A 14,625-nucleotide genomic window follows, 5' to 3' on the forward strand; every position below is an offset into this window, starting at 1 on the left:
GAAAAGCAGTCCCAGCCCCTCTCATCTGTGGCTTGAGAGTAGTGCTGCTCACATGAGACCTGGAGATAGACATGCTCATCAGTGCTCCTATAATCTAACCCACTGACCTTGGTCCCGCTGTGGATCTTGAAATGGCCTTGTAATTCAGCACCAGCCTCTATCAACTGTGGTCTGAGAGCAAGCCTGCCTGCCCAGGGACCCATCAGAAAACAGACCCATCTGTGACCCCAAAGACAGGTCTGAAGAGCTCAGTCTCAGCTACAGGCTCTAAAGCAGCCCCAAAACTCAGTTCTAACTCGTCTCAGCCATGGACTTGAGCAGCACTACATACCCAGGGTCTCACTTAGTGATCCACAGGGAAACTTTCCAGAGACACAGAAGAAGCCACACCCACTCACACACCTGGTAACAGGCCCATCATCTACAGATCTTGAAATGGACTCTCATTCCAGTGCCAGCTCTATGGACTAAGGTTCTACAGACAGTCCAGTCAACCCAGAGATTACACAGAATCCACAGCTACTAGAGCCCCTGGTAACAGACCTGCCAACTATAGACCCCACTGTGGACTCAGCAATAGCCATGTGATCCAGCTCCAACCCCATTTGACCACAATCCCATCAGCACAGGAACCTAATAGAAGAAGGCCTTAAACTGCCAAAAACAGTCTACAAAGATTTAAAGAAGGCCAGGTGTGGTGGCTTTTACCTTTAATCCCAGCACTTTGGCAGGCTGAGGTAGGTAGATGGCTTGAGCTCAGGAGTTCAAGACCAGCCTGGGTAATATGGCAAAACCCCATCTCCACGAAACATATAAAAATTAGCTGGGCATGATGGCACATGCCTGTCATTCCAGTTACTCAGGAGGCTGAGGTGGAAGGATCACTTGAGCCTGGGAACCAGAGATTGCAGTGAGCTGAGATCATACCACTGCACTCCAGCCTGGGTGACAGAGTTAGAGGTATTGTACCTTCAAACGCACAGATACCAATGCAAGACTCCATGAATAATATGAAGAATAAGGCAAGAATGACACCTCCAAAGGAAACTAATAAGGCTCCGGTAACCGAACCCAAAGAAAGGGAGATCTACAAATTGCCTGAAAGAAAATTCAAAATAATTATCTTAAAGAAGCTTAATAAGATGCAAAAGATGTAGATAAATAACTAAATGAAATTAGGAAAACAGTGCATAAACAAGATGAGAAGTTTAATTTTAAAAATAGAAACCATAAATAAAACAAACAGAAATCCTGGACCTGAAGAATACAATGACAAAACTGAAAAATTCAGTAGAAAGCTTCAAAAGCAGGCTCTATCATGCAGAAGAAAGAATTAGCAAACTCAGACACAGGGCATTTTAAATTACCCAGTTAGAGGAATGAAAATGTTTAAATAATAAAAAAGAGTAAAGAAGGCATTAAGGATGTATTCTATCCCACCAAGCATACAAATATATACATTATGAGGGTTTCAGAAGGAGGAAAGAGAGAGAGAAAAGGAAAGAAAGCTTATGTAAAGAAATACATCCCAAATCCTGGGAGGGATATGGACATATAGATTCATGAAATTCAAAGGATCCCAAGCAAGATCAACCCAAAAACAAACACTATGAGGCACATTAATTCATGCAGGGCTTAAAACTTAGATGACAGGTTGATAGGTGCAGCAAACCACCATGGCACATGTATACCTATGTAACAAACCTGCACGTTCTGCACATGTATCCCAGAACTTAAAGTAAAATTTTTTTTAAATTGTCAAAAGACAGAGAGAATCTTGAAAGCAGCAAGAGATAAGAGACTCATTACATACAATGGAACCCCTATGAGGCTATCAACAGACTTCTCAACAGAAACTTTGCAAGTCAGGAGAGTAGGATAACACATTCAAGTGCTGAAAGAAAAAAACCTGCCAACCAAGAATATCATACCCAGAAAAGTCCGTGCTTCAGAAATTAAGGAGATATTCCCAGACAAACAAAAGCTCAGGGAGTTCATTGCCTCCCTTATAAGAAATGGTAAAGATAGGTCAATGAGTTGAAACAAAGGAACTCTAATTAACAACATGAAAACATATGAAAGTAAAAAAAAAAACCTCACTGTCAAAGGTAAATATACAAATTCAGAATATACTACTGTAATGGTGGTGTACAAATCACTTATATCTGGTATAAAGGTTAAAAGACCAAACTATTAAAACTAACTGTAGGTACAATAATTTGTTAAGGAATATACATATAAAAAGATATAAATTGTGACATCAAAAAATTAGATGGAGGAATAGTAAAACTGTAAATTTTTTGAATGCAATTGAAGTTATCAGCTTAAAATAACCTGTTCTAACATGTTCAGTGTAAGTCTCATGATAACCACAAAGCAAAATTCTATAGTAGATACACAAAAAAAGAAAGAGAAAGGAATCAAAGCATACCACTACAGAAAGTTGTCAAATCACAAAGGCAGACAGCAAGAGAGGAAAAAAGAAACAAAGGATCTACAAAACAACTGGAAAACAACAAAATGGCAGTAGTAAGTCCTTACCTATCAATAATTACCTTGAATATAAATGGATTACATTCTCCAATCAAATGACACAGAATAGCTAAGGGTATTAAAAAGGCAAACAAACACACACACATACACAAAATCTATATGCTGTCTACAAGAGACTCACTTCAGCTTTAAGGACACACATAGACTAAAAGTGAGGGATGGAAAAAGATATTCCATGCAAATAGAAACAAAAAAGAGCAAAGGTACCTATATTTATAGCAGAGAAAAATAGACTTTAAGTCAAAAACTATAAAAAGAAAGAAAGTCATTATGTAATGATAAAGAAGACAATTCATCAAGAGGATATAACAATTGTAAATAAATATGCACCCAACATCAGAGCACCTTTATAAAGCAATTATTATCAGATATGAAGGGAGCAATAGACAACAATACAACAATAGTAGGGGACTTCAGTACTACAGTTTCAACAATGGATCAATCATCCAGACAGAAAATTAGTAAGGAAAGATTAGACTTAAACTACACTTTAGACCAAGTGGACCTAACAGAGGTATATAGAACATTGTATCAAACAAGAGCAGAATACACATTCTTCTCAAGCACACACAGAACAGTCTCCATGACAGATTGTATGTTAAGTCACAAACAGGTCTTAACAAACTTCAGATTAAAATTACATCAAGCATTTTTTCTCCACAATAGTATGAAATTAGAAATCAATAACAGGAAGAAATTTGAAAGGTCACAAATATGTGAAAATTAAACAATATGTTCCTGAACAACCAGTGGAACAAAGAAGACATCAAAAGGGAAATCAAAAACTATGTAGAGATAAATGAAGATGGAGACATATGACAAAATTCATGGGATGTAGCAGAAGCAGTTTTAAGAGGGCAGTGTATAACAATAAATGCCTACATTAAAAAAAAGAAATAACCTACCATTACACATGAAGGAACTAGAACAAAAGAAGAACAACCTAAGCCCAAAGTTGGTAGAAGGAGAAAATACCAAGGACCAGAAGAGAAATAAGTGAAACTGTAAAACATTGATGAAATAAATTGATGAGGACAAAAATAAATGGAAAGATATGCCATGTTCATTGATTGGAAGAATTAATATTGTTAAAATGTTTATATTACCCAAAGTGATATACAGATTCAATGTAATTCCTATCAAAATTCCAATGGCATTTTCACAAAAAGAGAAAAAACATGAATTCTAAAATTCATATAGAACCACAAAAGATCCTGAATAGCCAAAGCAATCTTGAGCAAAAAGAACAGTTGGAAGCATCACACTATCTGATCTCAAAATCTACTACAAATCTATAGTAATCAAAACATCACAACACTGGCACAAAAAGTGACATATAGACCAATGAGACAGAGTAAAGAGTCCAGAAATAAATCTATGCACTTACAGCAAAATGAATTTCAAACAAAGGTGCCAGAAACACAAAATGGGGAAAGAACAGTATTTTTAGTAAATGGTGCTGGGGAAACTATATTTCAGAGAAATGAAATTGGGCCTTTATCTCACCCTATATACAAGAATCCACTCAAAATGTATTAAGCAGGTAAGCATAACACATGAAACTGTAAAACTACTAGAAGAAAACACAGGGGGAAAATTTCTTGACATTAGTCTGGGCAAAAAATTTTTTATATGACCCTAAATACACAGGCAACAAAAGAAAAAATACATAAATGGGATTACATTAAACTAAAAAGCTTCTACATAGCAAACGAAATAATCAACAGAATGAAGAGATAACTCTCAGATTGGGAGGAAATATTGTGAAGCACACATGTGACACAGGACTAATATCCAAAATATATAAGAAACTCAAGCAACTCAACAACAATAACAAAAACAATCCAATTTAAAAGGTATTTCTTAAAAGAAGACATATAAATGGCCAACAGGTATATGGAAAAAATGCTCAACACTACTAATCATGGATGAAATGCAAATGAAAAACACACTGAGATATCACCTCACACCTGCTAGAATGGCTATCATGAAAATGGCAAGAAATAACAAGTGTTAGTAAGAAAGTGGAGAAAGAAAATCTTTGTACACTGTTAGTGGAAATGTAAATCAATGCAGCCATTATGGAAAGCAGTATAGCGATTCCTCAAAAAATTAAAAGTGGAACTACCATGTGACCCAAAAATCCCACTACTGAGTATTTAAAGGAAATGAAATCAGTATGTCAAGGAGATATCTGCATTCCATGCACATTGTAGCATGATTCACAATAGCCAAGATAGGGATTCAACTTAAACATCCATCAATAAATGAAGTAATAGAGAAAATATAGTATATATACCCGACGGAATACTATTCAGCCTTTACAAAGGGAAATTCTGTCATTTGTGACAACACGGATGAACCTGTTGGATGAAATGCTGTGAACCATACATCTGATCAAGGATTAATATCCAAAATATATAAGTAATTCAAGCAACTCAATAACAAGAAAAGAATGTGATTAAAAAGACGTTTCTCGGCTGGGTGCAGTGGCTCACGCCTGTAATCCCAGCACTTTGGGAGGCCGAGGTGGGTGGATCACAAGGTCAGGAGATCGAGACCATCCTGGCTAACACAGTGAAACCCCATCTCTACTAAAAATACAAAAAGAAAGTAGCCGGGCTTGGTGGCAGGCACCTGTAGTCCCAACTACTTGGGAGGCTGAGGCAGGAGAATGGTGTGAACCTGGGAGGCAGAGGTTGCAGTGAGCCCAGATCACACCACTGCCCTCCAGCCTGGGCGACAGAGTGAGACTCTGTCTCAAAAAAAAAAAAAAAAAAAAAAGAAGACATTTCTCAAAAGACATATAAATAGCCAATAGGTTTATGAAAAGGTGCTCAACATCACTAATCATCAGGGAAGTGCGCTAGGGAAATTTTGGTCAAAGAATACAAAATTTCATTTAAGTAGGAGGAATAAGTTCAGGATAACTATTATACAATATGGTGACTATAGTTAATAACAATAAGAAACTAGATTTTAAATGTTCTTACCACAAAATAGGTATGTGAGATAATAGATATGTTAATTAGCTTGATTTGGTCATTACACAATATATTCATATATTAAAAAATCATGTTGTGCACCACTAATATATACAATTTTTATTTGTCAAAAAAAAATTTTGAGACAAAGTCTCATTCTGTCACCCCAGCTGGAATGCAGTGACACAATCTCAGCTCACTGTAACCTCTGCCTCCCAGGTTCAGTAGATTCTCTTGCCTCAGCCTCCCGAGTAGCTGGGATTACAGGCACCTCGCCATGATGCCTGGCCAATTTTTGTATTTTTAGTAGAGACGGGGTTTCACCATGTTGGTGAGGCTGGTCTCAAATGCCTGATCTCAAGTGATCCACTTGCCTCAGCCTCCCAAAGTGCTGGGATTACAGGCGTGAGCCACCACGCCCAGACTTATTTGTCAATATTTTATATTTCCATAATAGGTAAAGTTTTTAGTAAATATATGTGAATTCCCACCCACTAAATACCTTACTGATGACTTTCACCTGAGCTAAACCACAGTAAATTAAGACAGAAGAAATAGTTCCTTCCAGGTTTGCTTCAGATTTTGCAGGGTCAGGAAATAAGTTAATGTCTTTCCAAACTCCCACAAAACATAACACCAATTAGGGGTGTGCTCCTAATTACCAAAATGGATAAGATAAGGCAACTCTCCCCAGTCATAAGTGTCAACAAAATATGATGCTCATGTCAGCCAGAATGGAAGTTAACTTCCCATGGGAAACAGTGGCAAGAGGAATTTAAAAATAAAAACAAAAACCTATTGGTTAAAGAACTAGGTTGGGGAAATAATGATTACAGTTCTATTCTCTACTTATGTAGAAAAACTTGTGAAAATAAAAGCAGAAAATGTCTCAGAAACATCACAGCCTGCCTTGGCATAATAGCCCAAAACCATGATGCCAAATTTCTATTCAGTAATGAGCTGATGAGGTTTATCTTCTAAAGATGGAAGTGAAGAATGACTCACCCAACATTTAAAAATGTAATAATGAACCTGACATTGCTCCACCCAGACCCATTTCTCAGATTACCACCAACCTGAGGGCAACTGCCCTCCTACAGGAATGAGCCCAGCAAAGTGAGTTACTAATTAGAAAAAATCACCCAATTATGCCAACTTGCTGAGACTGGCAAGCCCATGTTTTACTCTATGTAGGCAGAATTTCATTCAGAATACACTTGGGACTTGCCTATAAAAAGGCAAACAGAACCATTTAGACAAGAAGGGACTCCATTCTAGCTTTCACGAATACAGCTCTGCAACGCGTTTGCCCTGATACCATGTCTCTTCGACTTTCCAGTGCATCCAGGAGGTCCTGTCCTCGTCCCACCACAGGATCACTCAGACTCTCTGGTGGGGGAACCAGCTTTGGGGCCGGAAATGCTTGTGGCATTTCGGGGATTGGAAGTAACTTCTCTTGTGCCTTCGGAGGCAGCTCATCCGGAGGAAACGCAGCGGGAGGCAATCCCTGTGCTGGCTTCACTGTGAATGAGGGGGGGCTCCTTTCTGGCAATGAGAAAGTGACCATGCAGAACCTCAATGACCGCCTGGCATCCTACCTGGACAACGTGCGTGCTCTGGAGGAGGCCAACGCTGACCTGGAGCAGAAGATCAAGGGCTGGTATGAGAAATTTGGGCCCGGCTCTTGCCGTGGTCTTGATCATGACTATAGCAGATATTTCCCGATAATTGATGACCTTAAAAACCAGGTAAGAAATCATACTTCACAATCATTTTCATGTACTTTTATTTCTAAATTGTGTTTTCCTTTCTTTATTAAATTCTAAAAACATTTATCATTCCTACTTGTGATTTTTTTTGTTTTTGTTTTTGTTTTTTTTTTGAGAAGGAGTTTTGCTCTTGTTGCCCAGGCTGGAGTGCAATGGCAGGATCTCAGCTCACTGCAACCTCCACCTCCTGGGTTCAAGAGATTCTCCTGCCTCAGCCTCCCAAGTAGCTGGGATTACAGGCGCATTCCACCACGCCCACCTACTTGTGATTTCTTAAAGAGAATTCCAGTTTAGCATTGGAAATAAGCATTAAGTAGATTCAGTTCGTTTACTTCATGATAAAAGTCAAATTCCCATTTCTAGATCATCGCTTCCACCACCAGCAACGCTAATGCTGTTCTGCAGATCGATAATGCCAGGCTTACAGCCGATGATTTCAGACTCAAGTAAGTAGACTGCCAGAGTGAAATGAATTCATGGCAATTCATGCAAACCATTACATCAAATTTGCAAAGCTTATTCCAAAACTATAAAACACTTGAATTTCACATAAACAGGATGTTATTACTTTTTTATGCTTTGATTATTAAATACAAAGCGTGAACTGCTATTAAAACTAGTTCTTTTTCTGTCAAATACTGCAAAGTAGAAACAATAATAATTATTATCATGCAGCAAGTTTTGAAAATGCCTCTTGTGGCCAAATCTTCAAAATTCCGGAATTCTAGCATTTGTCGTTGATCAGTGACTATGTCTCCAACCATGTGACAAATTAGGAAATCATTAACACTCTTTAAGGTATGAAAATGAGCTGGCTCTTCACCAGAGTGTAGAGGCTGATGTCAATGGGTTACGAAGAGTTTTGGATGAAATAACCCTGTGCAGAACAGATCTGGAGATTCAGTACGAAACCCTGAGTGAGGAGATGACTTACCTCAAAAAGAACCATAAAGAGGTAAGAGCTGGTCATCTACATTTTGCTATCCCTTTGCAGACACCGTGCACCTGACAGGAGATAATGTACATAACCTCTCATATAAAAAGTTGGTGCTGAAGACACATTTTCAGACAGACATGAGGGCTGAGCTGTCTCTTCAAGAATCAGATTCTTTGTACAGATTCACCCTTGCTCTCTCAAGTTTCCTATGGGAAAAAATAAAGGAATCATGTTTTCCAGACCAATCAGGGTTATAAGAGCAGTGTTTGGCTATGTAATTATAGCTAAGTTAAAATGATCTACTTAGGAGATTACATCGAATTAGATAAAATAAATATACTTTAAGGACATCCTTAAACTGGAAAACTAGATCTAAATTTCTCTATGACAGTGGCAGATTTAAAACACTAAAACATTTACTTCATACATATATTAAGTATACAAACTTAACACTAGTACATATTCTTTATAGGTATGGCTGTAAAAATAATGAGAATGAAATTAAGCTATTACACCAGAATTTATACTTAATCATAAACTTCCGAAGCGGTCACTGTTGGAAGTTAAGTTCCAAATTTTATATTGCAGCAATTACATCCTTAGGACTGCTTTCAGAGGTGCTGTTTTCCAAAAGGGAAAAATCTTTATCCTTTGAAAATAAATTTGATATTTTAAATAGCCAAAAGACTTCTATGGTCAAGCCAAATGCTTAAAACAGAAGATCAAGCTAAGAATCCTACTTGATTAGTCATGAGGCTGTCTTATAAATAAAACTACTTGAATAACATTGATTTGCCTACGTGGATTCAGATATAGTTATAGCCCATGGTGTTTAATGAATTTTTGATGAATTAAAAGCAATTGATTTTTGATTTTTGTAATGCCTCACTTACAGGCAACCCTATATACACACACACACACACACACACACACAGGCAAATATATATAAATATATATAATATATAAATGTATATATATATAATCTTTTTCTTTTTATGCTTGAACCAGGAAGTTTTCACTAAATCCTCAGAAGTAAAAGCCACATCTGTAGATCGGGAATACATAGGGTCAACCAGGAGGAAAGAAGGCTGGATTAGCTGAGGGGCTCACTGCAGGAAGGAATGAAAGCCTTAGTTACCATCATTAAGACCAATTCATGAATGAGGAGGAGAGTTTCTGCAGCAGACAGAAGTTGATGGGTGGTATTCCAGTACACACAGTCTTCGCTGTGATGCCTGCCATTCACAATCTTAGAACTGACTCACACATTCTAACAGCTTGCAGTTCAGACAGGGTAACATGTAGACTTTGGCTGCAAAATAAATTCCAGCTTCCATGATGACAATAATTATAATAACCAGCATTCATTTAGCATTTATGTGCAAGGTAGTATCACAGAGTCATTATTATTATTAGTTCTTTGATTTCTTTTAACAACTCAGGAAGGATATTTAATTATCCTCAATTTTCAGGTAAGCAAATAGAAACTTAAAGAGGTTAAGCAACTTTCCCAAACTCACCAGCCACTATAGGGCAGAACCAAAATTTACAGAGAGATTTCTGTGACTCCAAAGTCCAACATGATACTGTATATATGTCCCTGTATAGACTTAATAGACAGCTGTGATTCTTTAGAGGATGATGTTCTTCCCTGAGGGGTGCACACGCACGCACACACACACACACACACACACACACAATTTATTTACTTATCATCATTTCAATTGTTCAGAATTATTCAAACTCAGCCCTTCAACCATGTTCATGGCTGTGTTCAGTGTGTAGCTGAGTTAAGACTGCATCAAAGCTGGCCTCTAGTGAAATGAAGAGCAGTCCACAAAGGTGGAGAATAGAATAAGCAATGGAGGACCATTCATTTTCAATGTTTAAAACTTTCATTTGGAAAAGGAATTAAGACTCATTCTGAGTAGTAGAACTGAAACTGATGAGTTTAAGTTATAAGAACAGGAGTTTGATTCACTATAATATAGAACTCTGGAACAATTAAAACTCTTCCAGAATGAAACAGGCTAGTTCATGAGGTAGTGAGTTCACCATCTTTGAGAATTAGGTCAACAGGACAGGAAATATCAAATGTGGTGGCGGGGGGCGGGGGTCAATGCACAGCCTGGGGAAAACCAGACAAACTCTAAGTGCCCTTCCAAAGCTAAGCTTCTAGACCTTCCATGAGATCCCTGCAGAGTTGAGCTGAACACTTTTCTGCCTCTAGGAAATGCAAGTTCTGCAGTGCGCAGCTGGAGGCAACGTGAACGTGGAGATGAACGCAGCCCCCGGGGTGGACCTCACAGTTCTACTGAACAACATGAGAGCTGAGTACGAAGCTCTTGCAGAGCAGAACCGCAGGGATGCGGAGGCCTGGTTCAATGAGAAGGTGACTCTCCTCCGGAAAACAATCCCTTTGCATGTTACTGATATTCACGAAACTAAGATTTGCTCCTTCACTTATGGCATTTCAGAGCGCCTCCCTGCAGCAGCAGATTTCTGAGGATGTCGGAGCCACAACCTCAGCCCGGAACGAGCTGACTGAAATGAAGCGCACTCTTCAAACCCTGGAGATTGAACTTCAGTCTCTCTTAGCCACGGTATGAAAAGAACAATTTTTTACCATCCCCCAGGGCATCATGTTAGATACTTGCCAGCTGGTTTTAAAAACCTTAACAATATTGAAATATATATTTTTATAATTGTCTTAAAACATAAGCAGAGAATAGGATTGTATAGCTGACAGCTGAAACAACATGAATGTCTTTAGGTCTATTCTACCAAAAAGAAGGATTTGCTCATTTTCAGGCAGTATCACAGTCTTAACTATGTGTCCATGTGAAATCTAAAACAATTATACGTAAAGTTAACAACAGGAGAAAATCATATATCAAACAAATCCCTGCATATCTGCATATCCATCTCAGGTTCTCTTTATTGCTTCCTGACAGAAACACTCCCTGGAGTGCTCCTTGACAGAGACCGAGAGCAACTACTGTGCGCAGCTGGCGCAGATCCAGGCTCAGATCGGGGCCCTGGAGGAGCAGCTGCACCAGGTCAGAACTGAGACCGAGGGCCAGAAGCTCGAGTATGAGCAGCTCCTGGACATCAAGCTCCACCTGGAAAAAGAAATTGAGACCTACTGTCTCCTTATAGGAGGAGATGATGGGTAGGTAAAACAATTTGCATGGATGGCGTAATATCCTGAAATCTGCTTGCAAGTTAGATCCCACTTTCCACTGGAAAGTGGACATAATTTGGCTGCATGCATTTATTATCATGAATACTAAATGTTAAATATAATACACACTCGACTGCCAAAATACAAATTAACATCTTAACAAACCAATATGCAGCAGGCACCGAGTTTAAGGTAAGAACATTGAAAATATCACTTCTAGAGTGAAAAGAATAAACGGGAAGCTAATTGGAGTTTCAATATGTGGACCAGGATTCTGAATCTGGAAATGGTTTCTGGAGCTCATCACTCAGAATCCTGTCTTCACAGCACTGATAAAGTCCCATGGGCACAAGTCTGGGAGTCTAGAGCTCAGGGTTGTTAGGAGCAGGAAGCTTCCTGAATTCACAACGAAGAGCATTTCATCACCCCAAAAAGTTCTTCTGTGCCCCACTTCCCTTGGCAGTTACTATTTTATCCATTCTTGATGTTAATATAAAAGGAATCATACAGGAAAAGAATCACTTCTTAACACTGAAGCAGAACAAAAACATTACAATCTCAGAGAAAACCGCATTTAGAAAAAATATCTTGTAATTATCTAACTGCTGAAGCTATCTACACCACTCTTCCCCATCTATCATCAAACCCTCCCTCATTGACTAGAGTGATGCTTCCACATGTAAATCATTACACAGCTATATACATTTGTCACAGTTCACAAACCTTCAAAACTGAAAAGGGAGAATTTCAACCTAAGTTGTATAAATACATCCAGTGGCATGCCAGAACTGCTGTTAGCATCTCATGACAGCCTCTTCTGCACGTCTCTTCCTAACTCCTCACTTAGTGATGTCACTTGGTAACTTGATATCAGCAATGGAGAAGGTATTCATACCTCTACAGAAATCGGTAAACACTACAAATCAAATACTGGGTTACACAGTTGAAACTACCAAAGAGCTAAAGAAAACCATATGGTGAACCTAGAATTGATGGGGTTCTCTCTAAATCACCCTCTTTTGTGATGTTTTCACAGAGCCTGTAAGTCTGGAGGTTACAAGTCTAAAGATTATGGATCTGGAAATGTGGGAAGTCAAGTCAAAGGTAATTCAAATGAAATCTGTTGTTATGCTATCCTACTTTTTAAATTTTCTCAACTTTTATTTTAGGTTTGGGAGTACATTGAAAGGTTTGTTACATAGGTACACACATGATATGGAGGTTTGTTGTACATATTATTTGATCATCCAGGAATTAAGCCCAGTACCCAATAATTATCATCTCTGCTCTTCTTCCTCCTCCCACCCTTCCCCCTCAAGTAGAACCAAGTATCTGTTGTTTCCTTCTTTGTGTTCATAAGTCCTTATCATTTAGCTCCCACTTACAAGTGAGAACATGTGGTGTTTGGTTTTCTATTCCTGCGTCAGTTTGCTAAGAATGATAGCCTCCAGCTCCATCCATTTTCCTGCAAAAGACGTGATCTTCTTCTTTTTCATGGCTGCATAATACTCCATGGTGCTTATAGCTTTATCCACTCTGTCACTGATGGGTATTTAGGTTGATTCTTTGTTCTTGCTATTGTGAATAGTGCTGCAATGAACATTCACATACATGTGTCTTTATGGTATAATGCTTTCTATTCCTTTGGGTATATATACCCAACTACTTCATTTTTAATGCATAGCTTGATTGTTCTTATATTACCATGGCTTGGTAAGGATACACACAATACAGATTTGTAGTAGACATCATATGTGCTAGATATCTAATGTCAGTGACGTGTGCTAATTTTAAACAAAATAACATATCACTGTGTGTTTTCCTAACCAAATAATCAAAATTATTCACCAAAAATGAGTCTAAGTGTTTGTGTTTAGTGCATAGTTCATTCTATATGCAAATACTATTATTCCTTTATTATTCCTTTAAATGATACAATGTTTTATTCATTTTTAACTATATAAAATCTCCTTTTAATTTTTAATTTTCAGACTCAGCCAAAGCCATAGTGGTTAAGAAAGTTCTTGAGGAGGTAGATCAACGCAGCAAAATACTTACCACCAGGCTTCACTCCCTGGAAGAGAAATCTCAAAGCAATTAATTTGAGATGCAACAGAGAACGTATGCCACATACCCCCTAAGAAGAAAAGGCATTATGTATCTGTCCAGAAAAATATGCATGTCTAAGAAAAATGTCTGTCCTGTTGTCTTTCTGTTATTTTCTCTTTCTGGGCAATCAATAACAGCATCTCCCCATTCATCTGGAAGAATGCCACACACAAATATGATGACTCATTTTATTATTCTACAGAAATCTGTTGTCAATTCTTTGTATTCAATAAACCTCTTCTTTAGCAAGTTTTCATTGGTTATATTGTCTTTAGAATGTTTATGTGTGCAATATAAATATGTGAACACGTAACAGCTTTTATTTATATAAAAACTCTTTTAAAATAATAGATTTCCTCATAGATTTTCATCAGGCTTACCGTACAATTCAAACTGAGACAAATTCAGAAAGAATAAAAATACTTTTATTTAAATCCCCAATCTGCCATACTTTGACATACTAAGAAGCCTACTCCCTTTAATAATAACTAAAATGTATATATTTCAGGTTCTTCATCTGTAAATGGGGATAATAAAAGTAGTTCTTTCAAATGGTTATTGCAAAGATTAAAGAAATAAGTTATTGCAAAGTGCACTTATGGGATAAGCATTTGATAGATGCTAATACATATTTTTAATACTCAATATTTATAATGATTAATGCTCAATCTCATTTGCCTTTGGGATATATATTTTAAACAGTATTCCAAATGTAATAGAGGTTATAGCAAGTTTTAGTTTAGAACCCAAGTTATAGGAATAGAGCCATCCACTTCTACTACAAAGTTGTAGCTGATGTTTATAACTCTCTTGACCATCAGATTTATCTCCACTAAAGGGAAATAAATTAGATTAATTAAAAACATAATTTCCTCAGATCAGATATTACCTCTAGATATTTAGTTGACCCTCTATACTGTATGGATGGATTATCTATCTTTCAAAAAATGAGTTTCAGCCTCTATGTGAAAATAGAAAGCAGAAAAAAAGCGTCTTTTAAGTGTGTTGTAATTATCCCTGAATTGTTTGTATTGCCTGCTTCTGATACAATCTTAGCCACAGACCTAATTATGTTCCCCATTAGATTAC

The 14,625-nt window shown here is 37.6% G+C and overlaps 1 protein-coding gene across 1 annotated transcript; it reads left to right on the forward strand.

Annotated features, from left to right (window-relative positions):
• The first annotated feature begins 6,801 nt into the window (after positions 1-6,801).
• Positions 6,802-13,788, forward strand: KRT25 (keratin 25, type I). The gene is made up of 8 exons (XM_011929821.1): positions 6,802-7,285; positions 7,670-7,752; positions 8,105-8,261; positions 10,474-10,635; positions 10,721-10,846; positions 11,198-11,415; positions 12,464-12,531; positions 13,419-13,788. The coding sequence occupies exons 1-8, from the start codon at positions 6,857-6,859 to the stop codon at positions 13,526-13,528; spliced, it is 1,353 nt and encodes a 450-aa protein (XP_011785211.1). The 5' UTR covers positions 6,802-6,856; the 3' UTR covers positions 13,529-13,788.
• Positions 13,789-14,625: the final 837 nt, after the last annotated feature.

Source organism: Colobus angolensis, unplaced genomic scaffold (assembly GCF_000951035.1).
Source record: "Colobus angolensis palliatus isolate OR3802 unplaced genomic scaffold, Cang.pa_1.0 Scaffold83, whole genome shotgun sequence".
Classification (NCBI taxonomy): domain Eukaryota; kingdom Metazoa; phylum Chordata; class Mammalia; order Primates; family Cercopithecidae; genus Colobus; species Colobus angolensis.